Consider the following 17906-nt stretch of genomic DNA (forward strand, 5'->3'; position numbering starts at 1 on the left):
TCGGAGGCTCCATCTTCCTCTCACCCCAACCCTCCCCTCTCCACTGACACCCCCAGCCTCCCCCCTCACCCCTCTGATCCCAGCTCTCATCCGTGTCGGGTCTTTACCATCCCCTCCAACCTTCAACTGTCGGAGGCAGAACGCTCTGTTCTCAGTAAGGGCCTCACGTTTGGCCCCCTTCGCCCACACCTCAGCAAGTTCCGTGTTCGCCATGATGCGGAACTTTTCTTCCACCGTCTCCGTCTCCGAGCCTACTTCTTCGGCAAGGACTGTTCCACCCCCACCGATGACCCTTTCTCCCGTCTTCAACCCTCCTCTTCTTCATGGACACCCCGCCCTGGTCTTCTGCCTGCTCTGGATCTCTTTATCGCTAATTGCCGACGGGACATCAACCGTCTCGACTTCACCGCACCTTGTCCCCATTCCAACCTCACTCCTTCGGAACGCTCTGCTCTCCACTCCCTCCCACTAATCCTAACCTTATTATTAAACCCGCCGATAAGGGGGGTGCTGTTGTAGCCTGGCGTACTGACCTCTACCTTGCCGAGGCACAGCGACAACTCGCGGATACCTCTTCTTATTTACCCCTCGATCATGAACCCACCAAGGAGCACCAGGCCATTGTCTCCCACACCATCACCGACTTTATCCGCTCAGGGGATCTCCCATCCACTGCTAACAACCTTATAGTTCCCACACCTCGCACTTCCCGTTTCTACCTCCTACCCAAGATCCACAAACCTGCCTGTCCTGGCCGACCTATTGTCTCAGCTTGCTCCTGCCCCACCGAACTCGTTTCTGCATACCTCGACACGGTTTTATCACCCCTTGTTCAATCCCTTCCGACCTATGTTCGTGACACTTCTCACGCTCTTAATCTTTTCGATGATTTTAAGTTCCCTGGCCCCCACCGCTTTATTTTCACCATGGATGTCCAGTCCTTATATACTTCCATCCCCCATCAGGAAGGTCTCAAAGCTCTACGCTTTTTGGATTCCAGACCTAATTAGTTCCCCTCTACCACCACTCTGCTCCGTCTAGCGGAATTAGTCCTTACTCTTAATAATTTCTCCTTTGGCTCCTCCCGCTTCCTCCAAACTAAAGGTGTAGCTATGGGCACCCGTATGGGTCCTAGCTATGCCTGCTTTTTTGTTGGGTTTGTGGAACAATCTATGTTCCCTGCCTATTCTGGTATCTGTCCCCTACTTTTCCTTCGCTACATCGACGACTGCATTGGCGCTGCTTCCTGCACCCATGCAGAACTCGTTGACTTTATTAACTTTGCCTCCAACTTTCACCCTGCCCTCAAGTTTACCTGGTCCATTTCCGACACCCCCCTCCCCTTTCTAGATCTTTCTGTCTCTGTCTCTGGAGACAGCTTATCCACTATGTCTATTATAAGCCTACTGACTCTCACAGCTATCTGGACTAATCCTCTTCTTATCCTGTCTCTTGCAAAAACGCCATCCCCTTCTCGCAATTCCTCCGTCTCCGCCGCATCTGCTCTCAGGATGAGGCTTTTCATTCTAGGACGAGGGAGATGTCTTCCTTTTTTAAAGAAAGGGGCTTCCCTTCCTCCACTATCAACTCTGCTCTTAAACGCATCTCCCCCATTTCACGTACATCTGCCCTCACTCCAACCTCCCGCCACCCCACTAGGAATAGGGTTCCCCTGGTCCTCACCTACCACCCCACCAGCCTCCAGGTCCAACATATTATTTTCCGTAACTTCCGCCACCTCCAACGGGATCCCACCACTAAGCACATCTTTCCCTCCCCCCCCCCCGCATTCCGCAGGGATCGCTCCCTACGCAACTCCCTTGTCCATTCGTCCCCCCCCCCCATCCCTCCGCACTGATCTCCCTCCTGGCACTTATCCATGTAAGCGGAACAAGTGCTACAAATGCCCTTACACTTCCTCCCTTACCACCATTCAGGGCCCCAAACAGTCCTTCCAGGTGAGGCAACACTTCACCTGTGAGTCGACTGGGGTGATATACTGCGTCCGGTGCTCCGGATGTGGCCTTTTATATATTGGCGAGACCCGAAGCAGACTGGGAGATCGTTTTGCTGAACATCTGCGCTCTGTCCGCCAGAAAAAGCAGGATCTCCCAGTGGCCACACATTTTAATTCCACATCCCATTCCCATTCTGATATGTCTATCCATGGCCTCCTCTACTGTAAAGATGAAGCCACACTCAGGTTGGAGGAACAACACCTTATATTCTGTCTGGGTAGCCTCCAACCTGATGGCATGAACATCGACTTCTCTAACTTCCGCTAAGGCCCCACCTCCCCCTCGTACCCCATCTGTTACTTATTTTTATGCACGCATTCTTTCTCTCACTCTCCTTTTTCTCCCTCTGTCCCTCTGAATATACCTCTTGCCCATCCTCTGGGTCCCCCCCCCCCCACCGTCTTTCTCCCTGGGCCTCCTGTCCCATGATCCTCTCATATCCCCTTTGCCTATCACCTGTCCAGCTCTTGGCTCCATCCCTCCCCCTCCTGTCTTCTCCTATCATTTTGGATCTCCCCCTCCCCCTCCAACTTTCAAATCCCTTACTCACTCTTCCTTCAGTTAGTCCTGACGAAGGGTCTCGGCCTGAAACGTCGACTGCACCTCTTCCTACAGATGCTGCCTGGCCTGCTGCGTTCACCAGCAACTTTGATGTGTGTTGCTAATATTTCATTTGCCATTCCTTCATCACTGACACAGCTTGCCAGATAACCTTTAGGAAATCATGTCCAAGGACTCCCAAGTCCCTTACCACCTTGGATTTTTGAATTTTCTCCCCATTTAGAAAATAGTGTACGCCTTTATTCTTTCTACCAGAGTGCATGACCATATATTTCCCTACTCTATATTCCTGCCATTTGCCCATTTTCCAAATCCATTTTGGTCCTGCAGACTGTTTCCCCAACACTAACTCTCCCTCCACCTATCTTCATATCTGCAAACTTGGCCAAAAAGCCATCCAAGTTATTGAAAAGAAATCCCAATCCAACCACTGTGGAACATCAACTGTCACCAGCAGCCAACTAGAAAATGCTCTCTGTATTTCAACTCTTTGCCTCCTGCCAGTCAGCCAATGTTCTATCCATGCTTGTATCTTTCCTGTAATACCACAGGATCTTAACTTGTTAAGCAGACATATATACCAGGAAGGGGAATTTCTAGAGTTCCTATGAGATGGTTCGTGATTGAGCCCACTCGAGGATCAGCTGTTCTGGACTGGGTGTTGTGCAATGAACCAGAACTGATTAGAGAGCTTAAGATAAAAGAACACTTGGGGAAGGTGATCATAGTATGATCGAATTCACCCTGAAATTTGAGATGGAGAAGCTAAAGTCAGATGTATCAGTATTACAGTAAAGGATATACAGGGGTATGAGAGGGGAGTGGCCAGAATTGATTTGAAAAGAATGATAGCAGAGCAGCAATAGCTGGAATTTCTGGAAGCAACTTGGAAGGTAAGGGATACATACATCCCAAAGAGTAAAAAGTATTCTAAAGAAAAGATGACACAACCATGAGAAGTAAAGCCAACGAGAAGGCATATAATAGAACAAAAAGATAGCGGGAAGTTAGAGGATTCAAAAGCTTTTAAAACCAACAGAAGGCAACTAACAAAGTCATTAAGAAGGTAAAGATGGAATACAAAAGTAAGCTAACCAATAATATGTGAGGATACCATATATCCCACTTTATCCTCAGATAAAGTGTAAAACAGAGGCAAGAGCAGACATTGGACTGCTGGAAATCGGCTGTTGGAGAGGTAGTAATGGTGGGGGAGGGGGGGGAGACAAGAATATAGTGGACAAACTGAGTAAGCATTTTGCATCAGTTTTCACTATGGAAGACACCAGCAGTATGGTGAAAGTTCCAGGTGTCAGGAGTCATGAAGTGTCTGAAGTTACCATAACTAGAGAGAAGGTTCTTGGGAATCTGAAAGGTCTGAAGCTAGATAAGTAGTCAGCATGGTTTCTTCAAGTGAAAATCTCTGACAAATTCTCCGAAATTATTTGAAGAAATAAGAAGCAGTATAGACAGAGGAGAATCAGTTGATGTCATCTGTTTGGATTTTCAGAAGGATTTTGACGAGGTGCCGCACATGAGGCTGCTTAACAACAAACTACAAGCCTATGGTATTACAGGAAAGATTCTAGCATGGATAAAGCAGTGGCTGACTGGCAGGAGGCAAAGAGTAGGAACAAAGAGAGACTTTTCTGGTTGGCTGCTGGTGATAGTGCTGTTCCACAGGGGTCTGTGTTGGGACCGATTCTTTTGATGTTATATGTCAATGATTTGGAATTAATGGCTTTGTTGCAAAGTTTGCAGATGATATGAAGGTAGGCAGAGGGGCAGTAGTTTTGAAGAAGTAGAGGCGCTACAAAAGGACTTAAATTATGGGAATGGGCAGATGGTATACAGTGTCAGGAAGTGTGTGGTCATGCACTTTGGTAGAAGAAATGAAAGGATTGACTATTTTCTAACTGGAGAGAAAATGTAAAAACTGAGGCACGAAGGGACTTGAGAGTTCTTGTGCAGGATTCCCTAAAGGTTAATTTTCAGTTTGAGGCTGTTGTGTAAGGCAAATACAATGTTAGCATTCATTGGCTGTTGTGTGCTGGGTTAGCAGGCTGAGGGTAGCAGACACCAACAGAATCAACAAACTCATTCGTAAGGCCAGTGATGTTGTGGGGATGGAACTGGACTCTCTGACGGTGGTGTCTGAAAAGAGGATGCTGTCCAAGTTACATGCCATCTTGGTCAATGTCTCCCATCCACTACATAATGTACTGGGTGGGCACAGGAGTACATTCATCCAGAGACTCATTCCATCGAGATGCAACACAGAGTGTCATAGGAAGTCATTCCTGCCTGTGGCCATCAAACTTTACAACTCTTCCCTTGCAGGGTCAGACACCCCGAGCCAATAGGCTGGTCCTGGACTTATTTCCTGGCATAATTTACATATTACTATTTAACTATTTATGGTTTTATTACTATTTAATTATTTATGGTGCAACTGTAACAAAAACCAATTTCCCCCGGGATCAATAAAGTATGACTATGACTATTTCAAGAAGACAATTTAAAAGCAAGGATGTAATATTGAGCCTTTATAAAACACTGTTGAGGCCTCACTTGGAGTATTGTGAGCAGTTTTGGGCTCTTATCTTAGAAACAATGTGCTGAAACTGGAGAGGGTTCAAAAGAGGCTCACAAAAATGATTGCGGGATTGATGGGCTTGTCATATGAAGAGCATTTAATGGCTCTAGGTCTATATTCACTAGAATTCAGAATAATGAGGGGTGACCTCATTGAAATCTATTGAATGGTGAAAGGCCTTGACAGAGTGGATGTGGAGTAGATGTTCCCTATGGTGGGAGAGCACAGCGTCAGAATAGAAGGGTATCCTTTTGGAATGGAGGTGAGGAGCAGTTTTTAGCCAGAGAATGGTGAATCTATGGAATTAATTGCTACAGGTAGCTGTGGAGGTCAGGTCTTCAAGTACAATATATTTAAGGCAGAGGTTGATAGATTCTTGATTGATCAGGGCATGAAGGGATACGGGGAGAAGGGAGGAGACTGGGGTCAAAAGGAAAATTGGATCAGCCGCAATGCAATGACAGAGCAGACTCGATGGGACAAATGGCTTATATCTGCTCCTATATTTTTTATCTTATGGTATGTCACCTTGAAAAAGGCCTTCTGAAAATCCAAGTGAACATAATCACTGATTCTCCTTTGTCTATCCTTCCAGTTATTTCCTCAAATAATTCCAACAGACTTGTTGGGCAAGATTTCCCCTGACCTAACCTATTCCATATACTGCGTGCATTCAACTATAATACCTTCAGTCCTGTATTCTTCACCCTTTTCAATTTTGCCCCATGTTACACTTCAACCCATCCCACTGACTGCAATTATGCCCCATCATCTGCCTGTCCTTTCTCACAGGCTCACTACACAATGCATCCACTTGTATACCAACTACCCCATCCTCAGCCTCTCATTCATCTGTACTATCATCCTATTCCTGCCCCAACTAGCAAATGGCACTGGGAGTATTCCAGAGATTACTACCCTGAAGGTCCTGCTATTTGGTCTTTTCCTTCCTTATCTCACTGTGCAGGACTTCTTTCCTCTTCTTACCAGGACTTCTGCCTGCTCACCCTCCCTCTTGAGAATCTTCTGCAGCTGCTCCGAGACATCCTGGACACACCAGCCCGTTGTGTATTTGTGGCAATAGAATCTTCTGTCCGTCCCTCTAACTATGGCTACCACTCTGTCTGTTTTTACCCTTCCCGGCTGAGCCTCGAAGCTGGCCACAGTGCCACCTGGCTTGGCTGCTGCGCCCTGGTAGGAAGGTGGTGACATATGACATCAGCAGCGAAAGTGGAAGAAACTGCAGCAGTGAAGGGCCCCGCAGTCATCTGCATTTCACACCACTGGACCATGACCCCAATCTGTCAAGAACTGTGTGGTGGCTGCCCATGCGTCAGCCTCCCCACAAAGTCACGTGCAGGTGTTCTCCATAAAGGGAATCCACAACCTCTTTGGAGAACATCATACTCAACTACCATTACAAATGACAATTTTTGATTCAAAACTTGGGGAATGTAGTATATGGAAAGCTAATGTGAATTTTGAAGAAGTAGTTTTAAGAAACGTGTGCTAAGTTTGTTTATTTCAAGGTTATTGCCAGGACTTGAGGATCTGAGTTATAGGGAAAGGCTGAATAGGTTAAGACTTTATTCCCTAGAATGTAGAAGATTGAGGAAAGATTTCATGGAGGTATACAAAATTGAGGGTATGTATAGGGTAAATACCAGCAGGCTTTTCCCTTTGAGGTTGGTGAGACAAGAACTAGGGGTCAGGAGTTAAGGGTGAAAGATGAAATGCTTAAGGGGATCATGAGATCTTCTTCACTCAGAGGATGACGAGACTGTGGAACAAGTGGTGCACGTGGGGTCGTTTTCAACATTTAAGAGAAATTTGGATAGGTGCGTGGATGGGTTGGTTATTGGGGGCTCTGGTCTGGGTGCTGGTCAATGGGACTAGGCAGGTCAATTGTTTTGTGTGGACTAGATGGGATGAATGGCCTGTTTCTGTGCTGTAGTGTTCTAAGACTCCATTGTCACTTCCCGAGTGAAAAACTTGCCTTGTATAAATACCATCCATACAGATCAATTCATTATCCAGTACACTGAGGTGGTACAAGGAAACACATTATAGAATGCAGAATAATGGTAAACTGAAGAAGCTTTAGAAGAAGTAGCAGAGGTGTATGCAATTATAATTATACACACCTCTACAGGTACATTGGTAACAATAATAATAGCTTCATTTATATTTCACCTTTTATACATGAAGATGCAAGCTCAAAATGGAGATTTAGTTGCTCTTCATTTATCAGCTGTATTCTCCACTCTCAAAGCCCCAGCGAATGGAATACTTTCCCCAGTCCTCTTGAAAGGAACCACTATCAAGAATAAACCAGATGACCCCTTGGGGTTCCTCTACCTGACTCGGGAAGTCAGAGGCCTGATTAATGCTGCATTGGATCCAGAGTAACAATTATTTTGTTCTCCTTATACGTGTGGAATGATGTAAAATAATCTGGAATCTTGAAAAGAGAAGTTGTGTTGTTTCTCCACATTAAAAATTATGTGCTGGTTATCCTCAGATAACTATTTGAGGATTAACCCTATCGGTCAAAGAACCGTCATCAACCTGGGAAAAGTGAGAAATCAAACATAGTTTAATTTGCAGAGAGAGGGAGGGGCAGAACAAACAGAGGAAATGTCTGTGATATAAAGAGAGATCACAGTTATCACCCGCGATATTTACCACAGAATCAGGCGCAATGTGGCCCTTGCAATTGTTCCACTTTTAGTATCTGTGGTGTAGAAATTACTCGGGAGTATTGCATTCAGTTCTGGTCACCGCATTATGGGAAGCTTTAGAGAGGGTGCTGAGGAGATTTACAAGGATGCTGCCTGGATTAGAGAGCATACCTTTCAAGAGTAGGTAAAGTGAGCTGGAGTTTTTCTCTTTGGAGTGAAGGAGGATGAGAGGTGATGATAGAGGTGTACAAGATGACAAGAGCGTATACAGCCAGAGTCCTTTTCCAAGGGTGGAATTGGCTAATACAAGGGGGCATAATTTTAAGGTGAGAGAGGGAAGTATAGGGAAAGATGTCAGAAAGGTTATTTAAACGAAGAGTGAGGAATGCACTGCTGGGGTGGTGGGAGAGGCGGACACATTAGGAAGATTTAAAGAGACTCTTAGATAGGTACATGGGTGAAAAAAATAGAAGGCTAAGTGGGTTAGATTAGTTTTAGATAGGTTAAAAGATCGGCATGTCATTGTGGGCCAAAGGGCCTGTACTCTTCTGTGCTGTTCTATGTTTTATGTTCTGAAAAATTACACTATTCAAAATTTCAGAAGCTTGCTCATGACCACAAGAAACTGCGGAGAGTTGTGAACACAACGCCCTCCCCTCTCTGGACTCTGTCTGCACTTCTTGCTGCCTCAATAAAACAGCCAGCATAATTAAAGATCCCACCCACCCCGGGCATTTGTTCTCCCCATTGGGGAGAAGATACAAAAAGCTGAAAGCTCGAACCATCAGACATAAGTACAGCTTCTACCCTGCTGTTATCAGACTCTTAAATGATAAAATGGATTATAGACCTCACAATCCACCTTGCACCTTGTTGTTTACCTGCACTGCACGTATTGTTCTACCTCAATGCACTGTGTAATAATTTGATCTGTATGAAAAGTTTGCAGGACGAGTTTTGCATTGTATCTTGATACATGTGATACTCGTTAATAGTAATTCCATCTTTGGCTGCTTTCATTTTGAGTGCTGATGGCTGAGGGGGACACCCAATGGCAGTTTATAAAATTATGAGAGGAATGGACAGCAGTATCTTTTACCCAATGTTGAAAAATCTAATATCAGAGGGCATATAATGTGAAGAGGGTAGGTTAAAAAGTGACTTGTGGGGTAGATGTTTTGCACAGAGAGTACGAGTACATTGGTTTACTATTGTTACATGTACCAAGGTGCAGTAAAAAACCTTGATCTGCATGCCATCCATACAGATCACCACAACAGTGCATTGAGGTCATACAGGGGAAACAATTACAGACTGCAGAATGGAGTGTTCCAGTTACAAAGAATATAAACTTGGTAGATGCAGATTAACTAGTGAATCAGTTTGTTATTGTTACATGTACAGAAGCACAGTGAAAACCCTGTTTTGCATGCTGTTTATCCGTATCAATTCATCACACAGTGCATTTAGGGAAGACACACAGGGCTGCGTTCCTACCCTCCTGCTGTATTCACTTTACACTTACGACTGTGTGACTCCAATGCCATGCCAGAATCAACAAACTCATTCGTAAGGCCAGTGATGTTGTGGGGATGGAACTGGACTCTCTGACGGTGGTGTCTGAAAAGAGGATGCTGTCCAAGTTGCATGCCATCTTGGACAATGTCTCCCATCCACTACATAATGTACTGATTGGGCACAGGAGTACATTCAGCCAGAGACTCATTCCACCGAGATGCAACACAGAGCGTCATAGGAAGTCATTCCTGCCTGTAGCCATCAAACTTTACAACTCCTCCCTTGGAGGATCAGACACCCTGAGCCAATAGGCTAGTCCTGGACTTATTTCCATCTGGCATAATTTACATATTACTATTTAATTATATATGGTTTTATATTGTTATATTTATACTCTATTCTTGGTTGGTGCAACTGTAACGAAACCCAATTTCCCTCAAGATCAATAAAGTATGTCTATCTATCTATTTCAGTTTGCTGACAACACCACTGTTGCTGGCCAGGTCAAAGGTGGTGAAGAATCAGCAGATAGGAGGGCAATTGAAAACCTTGCTGGGTGGTGGTGCTGCAGTGACAACCTCTGGACCCAATGTCGGCTGATTAGAGACTTCAGTCGGAGAAAACCAGAGGTTCATGAGTCTGTCCTCATCCAGACCTGGCATCATTCTTGTAATATTTCTTTGCATTCTTTCAGCCTTATTTACTCTTTCCTGTAGGCAGGTGACCAAAGCTGCACACTGTACTCTAAATTAGGCCTCATCAATGTCTTATACAACTTCAACATAACATCCCATCTACCATACTCAGTACATTGATCTATGAATGCCAATGTGACAAAAGCTTGCTTACAACCTTATCTACCTATGACCCTACTTTCAATGAATTATGGACCTGTATTTCAAGATCCCTCTGTTCTACCACACTCCTCAGTGCCCTACCGTTCACTGTGTAAAACCTACCCTAAAGTACAAAACCTCTCCCTTGGGTGCATTAAATTCCATCTGCCAATTTTTGGCCCATTTTTCCAGCTGATGCAGATCCCTCGGCAAGCCATGATAGCCTTCCTCACTGTCCACTACACCCCCAATCTTAGTGTCATCTGCAAATTTGCTGATCCAGTTTACCATATTATCATTGACGCAGATGACAAATAACAAAGGACCCAGCACCGATCTATGTGACACACCATGTGACAGGCCTCCATTCAAAGAGACAACTCTCTACTACCACTGTCAGGCTAAAGTCTAATCCAATTTACTACCTCATCCTGAATGCCGAGCGAGTGAACCTTCTTCACCGGCCTTCTATGCAGGACCTTGTCAAATGCCTTACTGAAGTCCATGATGACAACATCCACTGCCTTGCCTTCATCCACTTTCCTGGCGACTTCCTCGAAAGACTCCCTAAGATTGATTATATATGACCAACTATGCATGAAGCCCTGCCAACTATCCTCAATCAGTTCATGTCTATCCAAGTACTTATATATCAGGTCCCTTAGAATACCTTCCAATAATTTTCCCACAAACAATGGCAGACTCACTAGACTATAATTTCCTGGTTTATGTTTAGACCCTTTTTTTCAAACAGCGGAACAATATTGGCTGTGCTCCAATCCTCTGGTGGAATGCCCAGGCTGGTGCGGTCTTTCATTGATTCTATAATGGTTGGAGTCATAGAGTCATGGAAAAGTACAGCACAGAAGCAAGAAATGTCAGATAATGAGTTTCAAGGTCATAACAAGGTAGACCATGAGATAAAGAGTCCATCATCAAGAGGTGAAGGGTACCTGGAATAGTTTACCACAAGTGGTAGTCGAGGTGCTTCAGAGGTTCTTAGGTAGAAATATGTTAGTGCGGGGAATGGAGGGACGTGGACCCTGCCATACCCCTTGGCTGAAGGGATTAGTTTAGTTAAGCATTTCATAAAACATGGATCAATACAGGCCTTACAGCTCATCATGTTGTGGCATGTTGATACCAAGATTAATCTAACCCCTCCCCTCATAGCCCTCCATTTTTCTTTCATCTATGTGTCTATCAATGCCATTTAAATGTCCCTAATGTACCTCCTATCCACCAACCCCCCCCCCCCCAGCAGCACATTCCACTCTCTGAGTAAAATGCTTACCTCTGACATCTTCCCCTGTACGTTCCTCCAATCACCTTAAGTTTATGTCCTTTGGTAATCTCTCTTATCCTCTCATATTTTCTGTTCCCTTTCAAACAAGATGAGGAGGAATTTCTTTAGCCAGAGGGTGGTGAGTCTGTGGAATTCATTGCTACAGATGACTGTGAAGGCCAAGTCATTTAAAGCAGAGCCTGATAGGTTCTTGATTAATAAGAGCATTAAGGGTTATGGGGAGAAAGCAGGAGAACGAGGTTGAGAGGTATAATAACATTTGCTCGGATACTGAGAAAAATTGAGTGAGGTAGTTAATGAGTTCTTTGCTTCACTATTTATCAAGGAAAAGGATATGGAGGACCAGGAGATCAGTTCTGAGTGTATAAATACATTAGGGCATTTAGAGGTCAAGGAGGAAGATGTGTTGGGCCTCCTATTGAGTGTTAAGTTTGATAAATCCCCAAGGCCTGATGGGTTTACCCCAAATTATTGACGGAGGCAGGAGATGAGATTGCTGGGGTCCTGACCAGTATCTTCTTATCCTCTCTAGCCACAGGGCGAGGTCCCAGAGGACTGGCAAGTAGTTGATGTTGTCCCTCTATTTATGAAGGGAACAAGAGAAAATCCTCAGAACTATAGACTGATGAGTCTCATGTCATTTGTAGGGAAATTGCTTCAGGAAATTCTTAGGCATAGAATATATGAGCATTTGGAAAAACATGGCTTAATTAGGGCGAGCCAGCCTTGCCTTGTGCAGGGCAGGTCGTGTCTTACCAAATCGATTGAGATTTTTGATAAGGTGACGAGAGAGATTGATGAGGGTAGGGCAGTGGATGTTGTCTACTATGGAATTTAGAAAGGCGTTTGACTAAGTTCTGCATAGGAGGCTAACCAAGAAGATTAAGATGCATGGGGTCCTTGGTGAGTGGGCTGTTTCAATTCAGAACTGGCTTGCGCAAAGAAGGCTAGTGGTTGAAGGGACTTAATAGTGGCAGTGTTCTGCAGGCATCTGTGCTGGGACCCCTGATGTTTGTGATGTATATAAATGAATACTCACAATGCGCTGGCGGAACTCAGCAGGTCAGTCAGCATCAGTTGAAAGAGGTTAGAGGTTCATAAGATTATGAAGGGCAGAAACCCTTCGACTAATCTTTTTAACTGATGCTGACTGACCTGCTGAGTTCCTCCAGCGCATTGTGAGTGTTCCTTCGACAACAGCATCTGCAGATTATTTTATGTATATAAATGACCTGGATGAAAATGTAGATGGGTGGGTTAGTAAGTTTGCGGATGATATTAAGATTGGTGGAGTTGTCGATAGTGTAGAAGGAGGCAAATGATATAGCATGATATAAACCAGTTACAGATATGGGCAGAGAAATGGCAAGTGCAGTTTAATCCAGATAAATGTGAGGTGTTGCGCCTCAGTCGGGCAAATGCAAGCGCAAGATCCTTAACAGTGTTGCTGAGCAGAGATCCTGGGATTGAAGTTCATAGCTCCTTGAAAGTGGCCACGCAGGTGATAAGGTAGTTAAAAAGGCTTATGGAATGCTCGTTTTTTATTAGTTGTGGCATTGAGTTCAAAAGTCAGGAGGTTATATTGCAACTTTATAAAACTCTGGTTAGGCCACATCTGGAGTATTGCATACAGTTCCGCTTGTCCCACTATAGGAAGGATGTCGTGGCTTTGGAGAGGGTGCAGAAGAGGTTTACCGGGATGCTGCCTGGCTTAGAGGGCATGTGCTATCATGAGAGGCTGGATAAACCTGGGTTGTTTTCTCTGGAGTGTCAAAAGCTGAGGGGAGATCTGACAGAGGTTTGTAAGATTATGAGAGGCATAGATAGAGTAGACAGGGAGCATCACTGAAGATGTGTCCAGAAGCATCAGTAGATGTATGTACACAGTGTTTCCCAGGGTTGAAATGTTTAATACCAGAGGGCATGCATTGAAGGTGAGGGGGGTAGGTTCAAAGGGAGTGTGAGGAGTAAGTTTTTTTCTCAGAGAGTGGTGGATGCCTGGAATGTGCTGCCTGGTATGGTGGTGGTGGCATATACATCATCATCATCATCAGGAGATGTTTAGATAGGCACATAGATTTAGGAAGATGGAGGGATATGGCCATTGTGTAGATAGGAGGGGTTAGTGTCTGGGAGTTTTTGATTTGCTTTTTAACTGTTTTGGTACAACACTGTGGGTCAAGTGGCCCGCTCCTCTGCTGTACTGTTCGATATCATAAACCAGCTATGTTCTGAATGGCGGAGCAGACTCGATGGCCCGAATGGCCTAGTTCTGATCCTATGTCTGAAAGTCTCATCTCATTCCTAGTTTAACTAGTTCGACACAAAATTCTGGGCCGAAGGGCCTGTCCGAGCAAAGTACTGTTCCAGGTTGTAAATTAATCAGAGACAGGATTCCTGTGCAGCCACGAGGCTGCCCCTGCTGTCTTCTCCAGCATCGTACAGCTGCTTTCAATCTTGAGAGGTAAGACTGAGAGAGGGCTGTAAGCTACTCGTGGCATGTCTACGTATGTAATAACGATACTGAGAACAGAAATATGCCAGGGATTGTTGCTAACTCACTGTTAACGGGGGACTCCTCTAGAGAAACTTCTACCTTTGTATTTCCTTAAGAAGGTATTTTCAGCGTCTGTGGAGTGAAATGTGGGTGAAGCCTTTCGAAATGTGTTACCAGTCCAAAAAGGCTGATTGTGGATTATTTTCCTGGAGTTTCTCTTTGTTTCTGTTGCTCTGGATAGCCTTGCTCTTCCCCAATCATCCTGAAGCTTTCCCTGCGTGGAAGATCGAGCTGGTAAGAGTGAATTTTACAAAAATTTGACCAGAAAAGTAAACTACTAACCTAATTACAGAAAGGAAGTGCTAATGTTCTCTTTAGGGAAAATTATAATATCAATATTGAGGAATTATACAATTTGATTTAAAGTTTGTAGAACTGCTTTGATATATTTAGGGTGTTACAGTAGTATGACACTATTACAATTCAGGGCACTTGGTGTTTGGAGTTCAATTCTGGCGCTGACTGTCAGGAGTTTGTACGTTCTCCCCATGACCGCGTGGGTTTCCTCCCGCAGGCCAAAGGTGTTCTGGTAGGTTAATTAGTCATTGTACATTGTCCTGTGATTAGGCCAGTGTTAAATTGGTGGGTTGCTGGGTGATGCAGCTCATTTGGATAGGCACGAGGATGGGAAGGTAGGCAGAGCTATGTTCCGGGTGCATGTTGATAGGACTTGGCAGAATGATGGATGGGCTGAATTGGAAAGGTGGGTGCGGCCCTGAGAGCACATTGAAGCAGCAAGTGGCAGTGAGAAATGACCCAATGTTCGGATGATTTAAGCCCCTGGCCAGATTGGAAAGGTCAGGGTGCTGGGGCCGGAGGTGGGGGACGAGTTAGTTCAGCTCACCGCTCTGCGACGTTTACTCGGCTTTGCGCTGAACGGAGGCCGCAGCTTCATGTCTGTGGATGGCTTCATTTATTGTTCGCATGACTTGTTTTTTTTTCTCTCTCTCTACACATTGGGTGTTTGAAGTCTTTTTTTAAATGGGTTCTTTTGGGTTTCTGTGTTTTGTGGCTACCTGTAAGGAGACCAATCTCAAGGTTGTATATAATATGCATACTTTGATGATAAATGTACTTTGAACTTGCGTAGGGTTGGTTCTGTGCAGTAGTGTTCTATGACGATATGACTATTTTAATGACCAGGGTAAATCTCTCTCTACTGGAATTTATGTTATTTTGCACCATAAGACATAGGTCTCATAGGTCTTAATTCGGCCCATTAAGACTGCTACACCATTCCATCATGGCTGATTCCCTCTCAACCCCACTTTCCTGCCTTCTCCCTATAACCTTTGATGCCTTAACTAATCACAAACCTATCAATCTCCACTTTAAATATATCCAGTGATTTGACCTCCACAGCTGTCTGTGATAATGAATTCCACAGATTCACCACCCCTGGCTAAAGAAATTCCTTTTCATCTCTGTTCTAAAGTGCCGCCCTTCTATTCTGAGGCTCTTCCCTCTGGTCCTATACTCCCCAGTACTGGAAGCATTCTCTCCATGCCCACTCTATCCAGACCTCTCAATATTCGATGGGTTTCAATCCTACCTTATTCTCTAAACCTCAGCCCAGAACCATCAAACGCTCCTCACACATTAACCCTTTCATTCCAAGGATCACTCTCAGGAATCTCCTCAGATTCTCTTCATTGCCAGCACATTCTTTATTAGATAAGGGGCCTAAAACTGCTCATAATAATGTTCCAATATTCTCTGTGTCTTCCATAATTTTTTTTAAATGACGAAGCCTAGACTCCAGGAAACAATGAAATAGTGAGTAAATCCTAGGAGAAAAAAAATTACAGTGATTTTAAAGATTGGACGTTGGTTGGACGTTTTTGTTTTACTGAATTTTCCTTGATCACCCTTCTTAATTACAAACAGTTGGATTGAGAATCAACTATTATGCAAGTGGGTATCAGAATGTTTATGACAGAATAGTCACCAGCCTCCCCTATATCGATCCTTGCTACATATCCTGCTGCCTGTGCAAAGCAGCCAGAATAATCAAAGACATGTCCCACCTCAGCCTTTCTCTCTTCTCCCCCCTCCCATTGCACAGAAGATACAAAGTCTTGGAAGCACACATCACCAGGCTCAACGACAACTTCTCTGCCACTGTTACAAAAGTCCTGAATGGAATCTTGTATGATTGATCTACCTCCTCATGATCTTTGTACCTTATTTGTTTACCTGCTTTGCAAAAGGTCATTGAGGTAGCACAGGGGAAAAGGACAATGACTTGCAGAGTATTTTGTTACAGTTACCAAGCAAGGTAGACAGTAAGGCACAAAGCCATGATGAGGCTGATCGTGAGGTCAAGAGTCTAGCTGATTGTACTAGGGAACTGTCTTGTACTGTCCTTTAGCCTGGTGCTCTGTGCTTTCAGGCTCTTGCATCTTCAGCCTAATGGGTGAGGGGTGACGACCATAAGAGCTGTGGAAAACACAGCTCAGAACATCACAAGTTTCAGCCTTCCCTCCGTGACCTCAGTCTACACATCTTGCTTGCTAAATTGGTCAACATAAACCAAAGATTTCACCCACTCTAGAGATTCTCTCTTCTCCCATCTTCCATTGGATAGAAGGCACAAAAGCCCTAAAGAATGTACCACCAGGATCAAAGGCAGCTTCTACCTCACTGCTATAAGACTGCTGAACAGACCTCTTGTACGAGAAGATGGACTCTTGATCTCACAACCTACCAGCCTATTTTCTTCCTACACTACACTTTTTCTGTAACTGTAATACCTTACTCTGCATTTTGTTATGATCTTTCCTTTTGTACTATCCCAGTGTACTAATGTACGGATGGCAAACAAACAAAAGCTTTTCACTGAAATTCATCGAATCAGAGAGCAATATTGCACAGATACAGACCCTTCAGCCCAACCAGTGCATGCTGACCAGGTCGCCCAGCCAGCTCATCTCAATTTCCAGCACTTGGCCCATATCCCCCTAGCCCTACACCTCTTTAACTCAGGTACAAGGTATCTCTGCACCTAGGACAATAATAAACCAGTTACCACTAATTCCCTTTCTCAGTTTGCCGGGCACAGTGTGCAGGGACACCATTAGGAGGAGCTTGGAGACAAGAGACTAACTGTTGGTGTCATGCCACGTATAGTTAACATTACCGGAGCCAATGTCACAATGTGACTTTGGTTAATCACAGGTTTTGGGTGCACAAGAATAACTCAAATTGATGGGCAGGATTTCTCAAAGTTCGAAAGTTCAAAGTAAATTTATTATCAAAGTATGTATATGTTACCATATAAAAAAAGAAACAGAGAAACAGAAAATCTACAGCATAATACAGGCCCTTCGGCCCACAATGCTATGCTGAACATGTCCTTACCTTAGAAATTACCCAGAGTCACCTATAGCCCTCTGTTTTTCTAAGCTCCATGTACCTATCCAGGAGTCTCTCAAAAAACCCTATCGTATTCGCCTCCACCACCGCCGCTGGCAGCCCATTCCACACACTCACCACCCTCTGCATAACAATACTTACCCCTGACATCTCCTCTGTACCTACTTCCAAGCACCTTAAAACTGTGCCCTCTTGTGCTAGCCATCTCAGCCCTTGGAAAAAGTCTCTGACTATCCACACGATCAATGCCTCTCATCATTTTGAACAGCTCTATCAGGTCACCCCTCATCCCCTGTCGCTCCAAGGAGAAAAGACCAAGTTCACGCAACCTATTCTCATAAGGCATGCTCCCCAATCCAGGCAACATCCTTGTAAATCTCTTCTGCACTCTTTCAATAGTTTCCACATCCTTCCTGTAGTGATGCGACCAGAACTGAGCACAGTACTCCAAGTGGGGT

At 44.5% G+C, this 17906-nt stretch overlaps 1 protein-coding gene across 1 annotated transcript in view; it reads left to right on the forward strand.

Moving 5' to 3' along the window:
• Positions 1–14157: 14157 nt before the first annotated feature.
• mmp23bb (matrix metallopeptidase 23bb) overlaps positions 14158–17906 on the forward strand; it is a 46952-nt gene continuing 43203 nt past the window's right edge. The window contains exon 1 of the mRNA XM_072254469.1: positions 14158–14307. Within this exon, the coding sequence (XP_072110570.1) occupies positions 14158–14307 (150 nt within the window). The remainder of the gene's footprint in view (positions 14308–17906) is intronic.

The sequence above is a fragment of the Mobula birostris genome, chromosome 4, assembly GCF_030028105.1.
Source record: "Mobula birostris isolate sMobBir1 chromosome 4, sMobBir1.hap1, whole genome shotgun sequence".
NCBI classification, from domain to species: Eukaryota; Metazoa; Chordata; class Chondrichthyes; order Myliobatiformes; family Myliobatidae; genus Mobula; species Mobula birostris.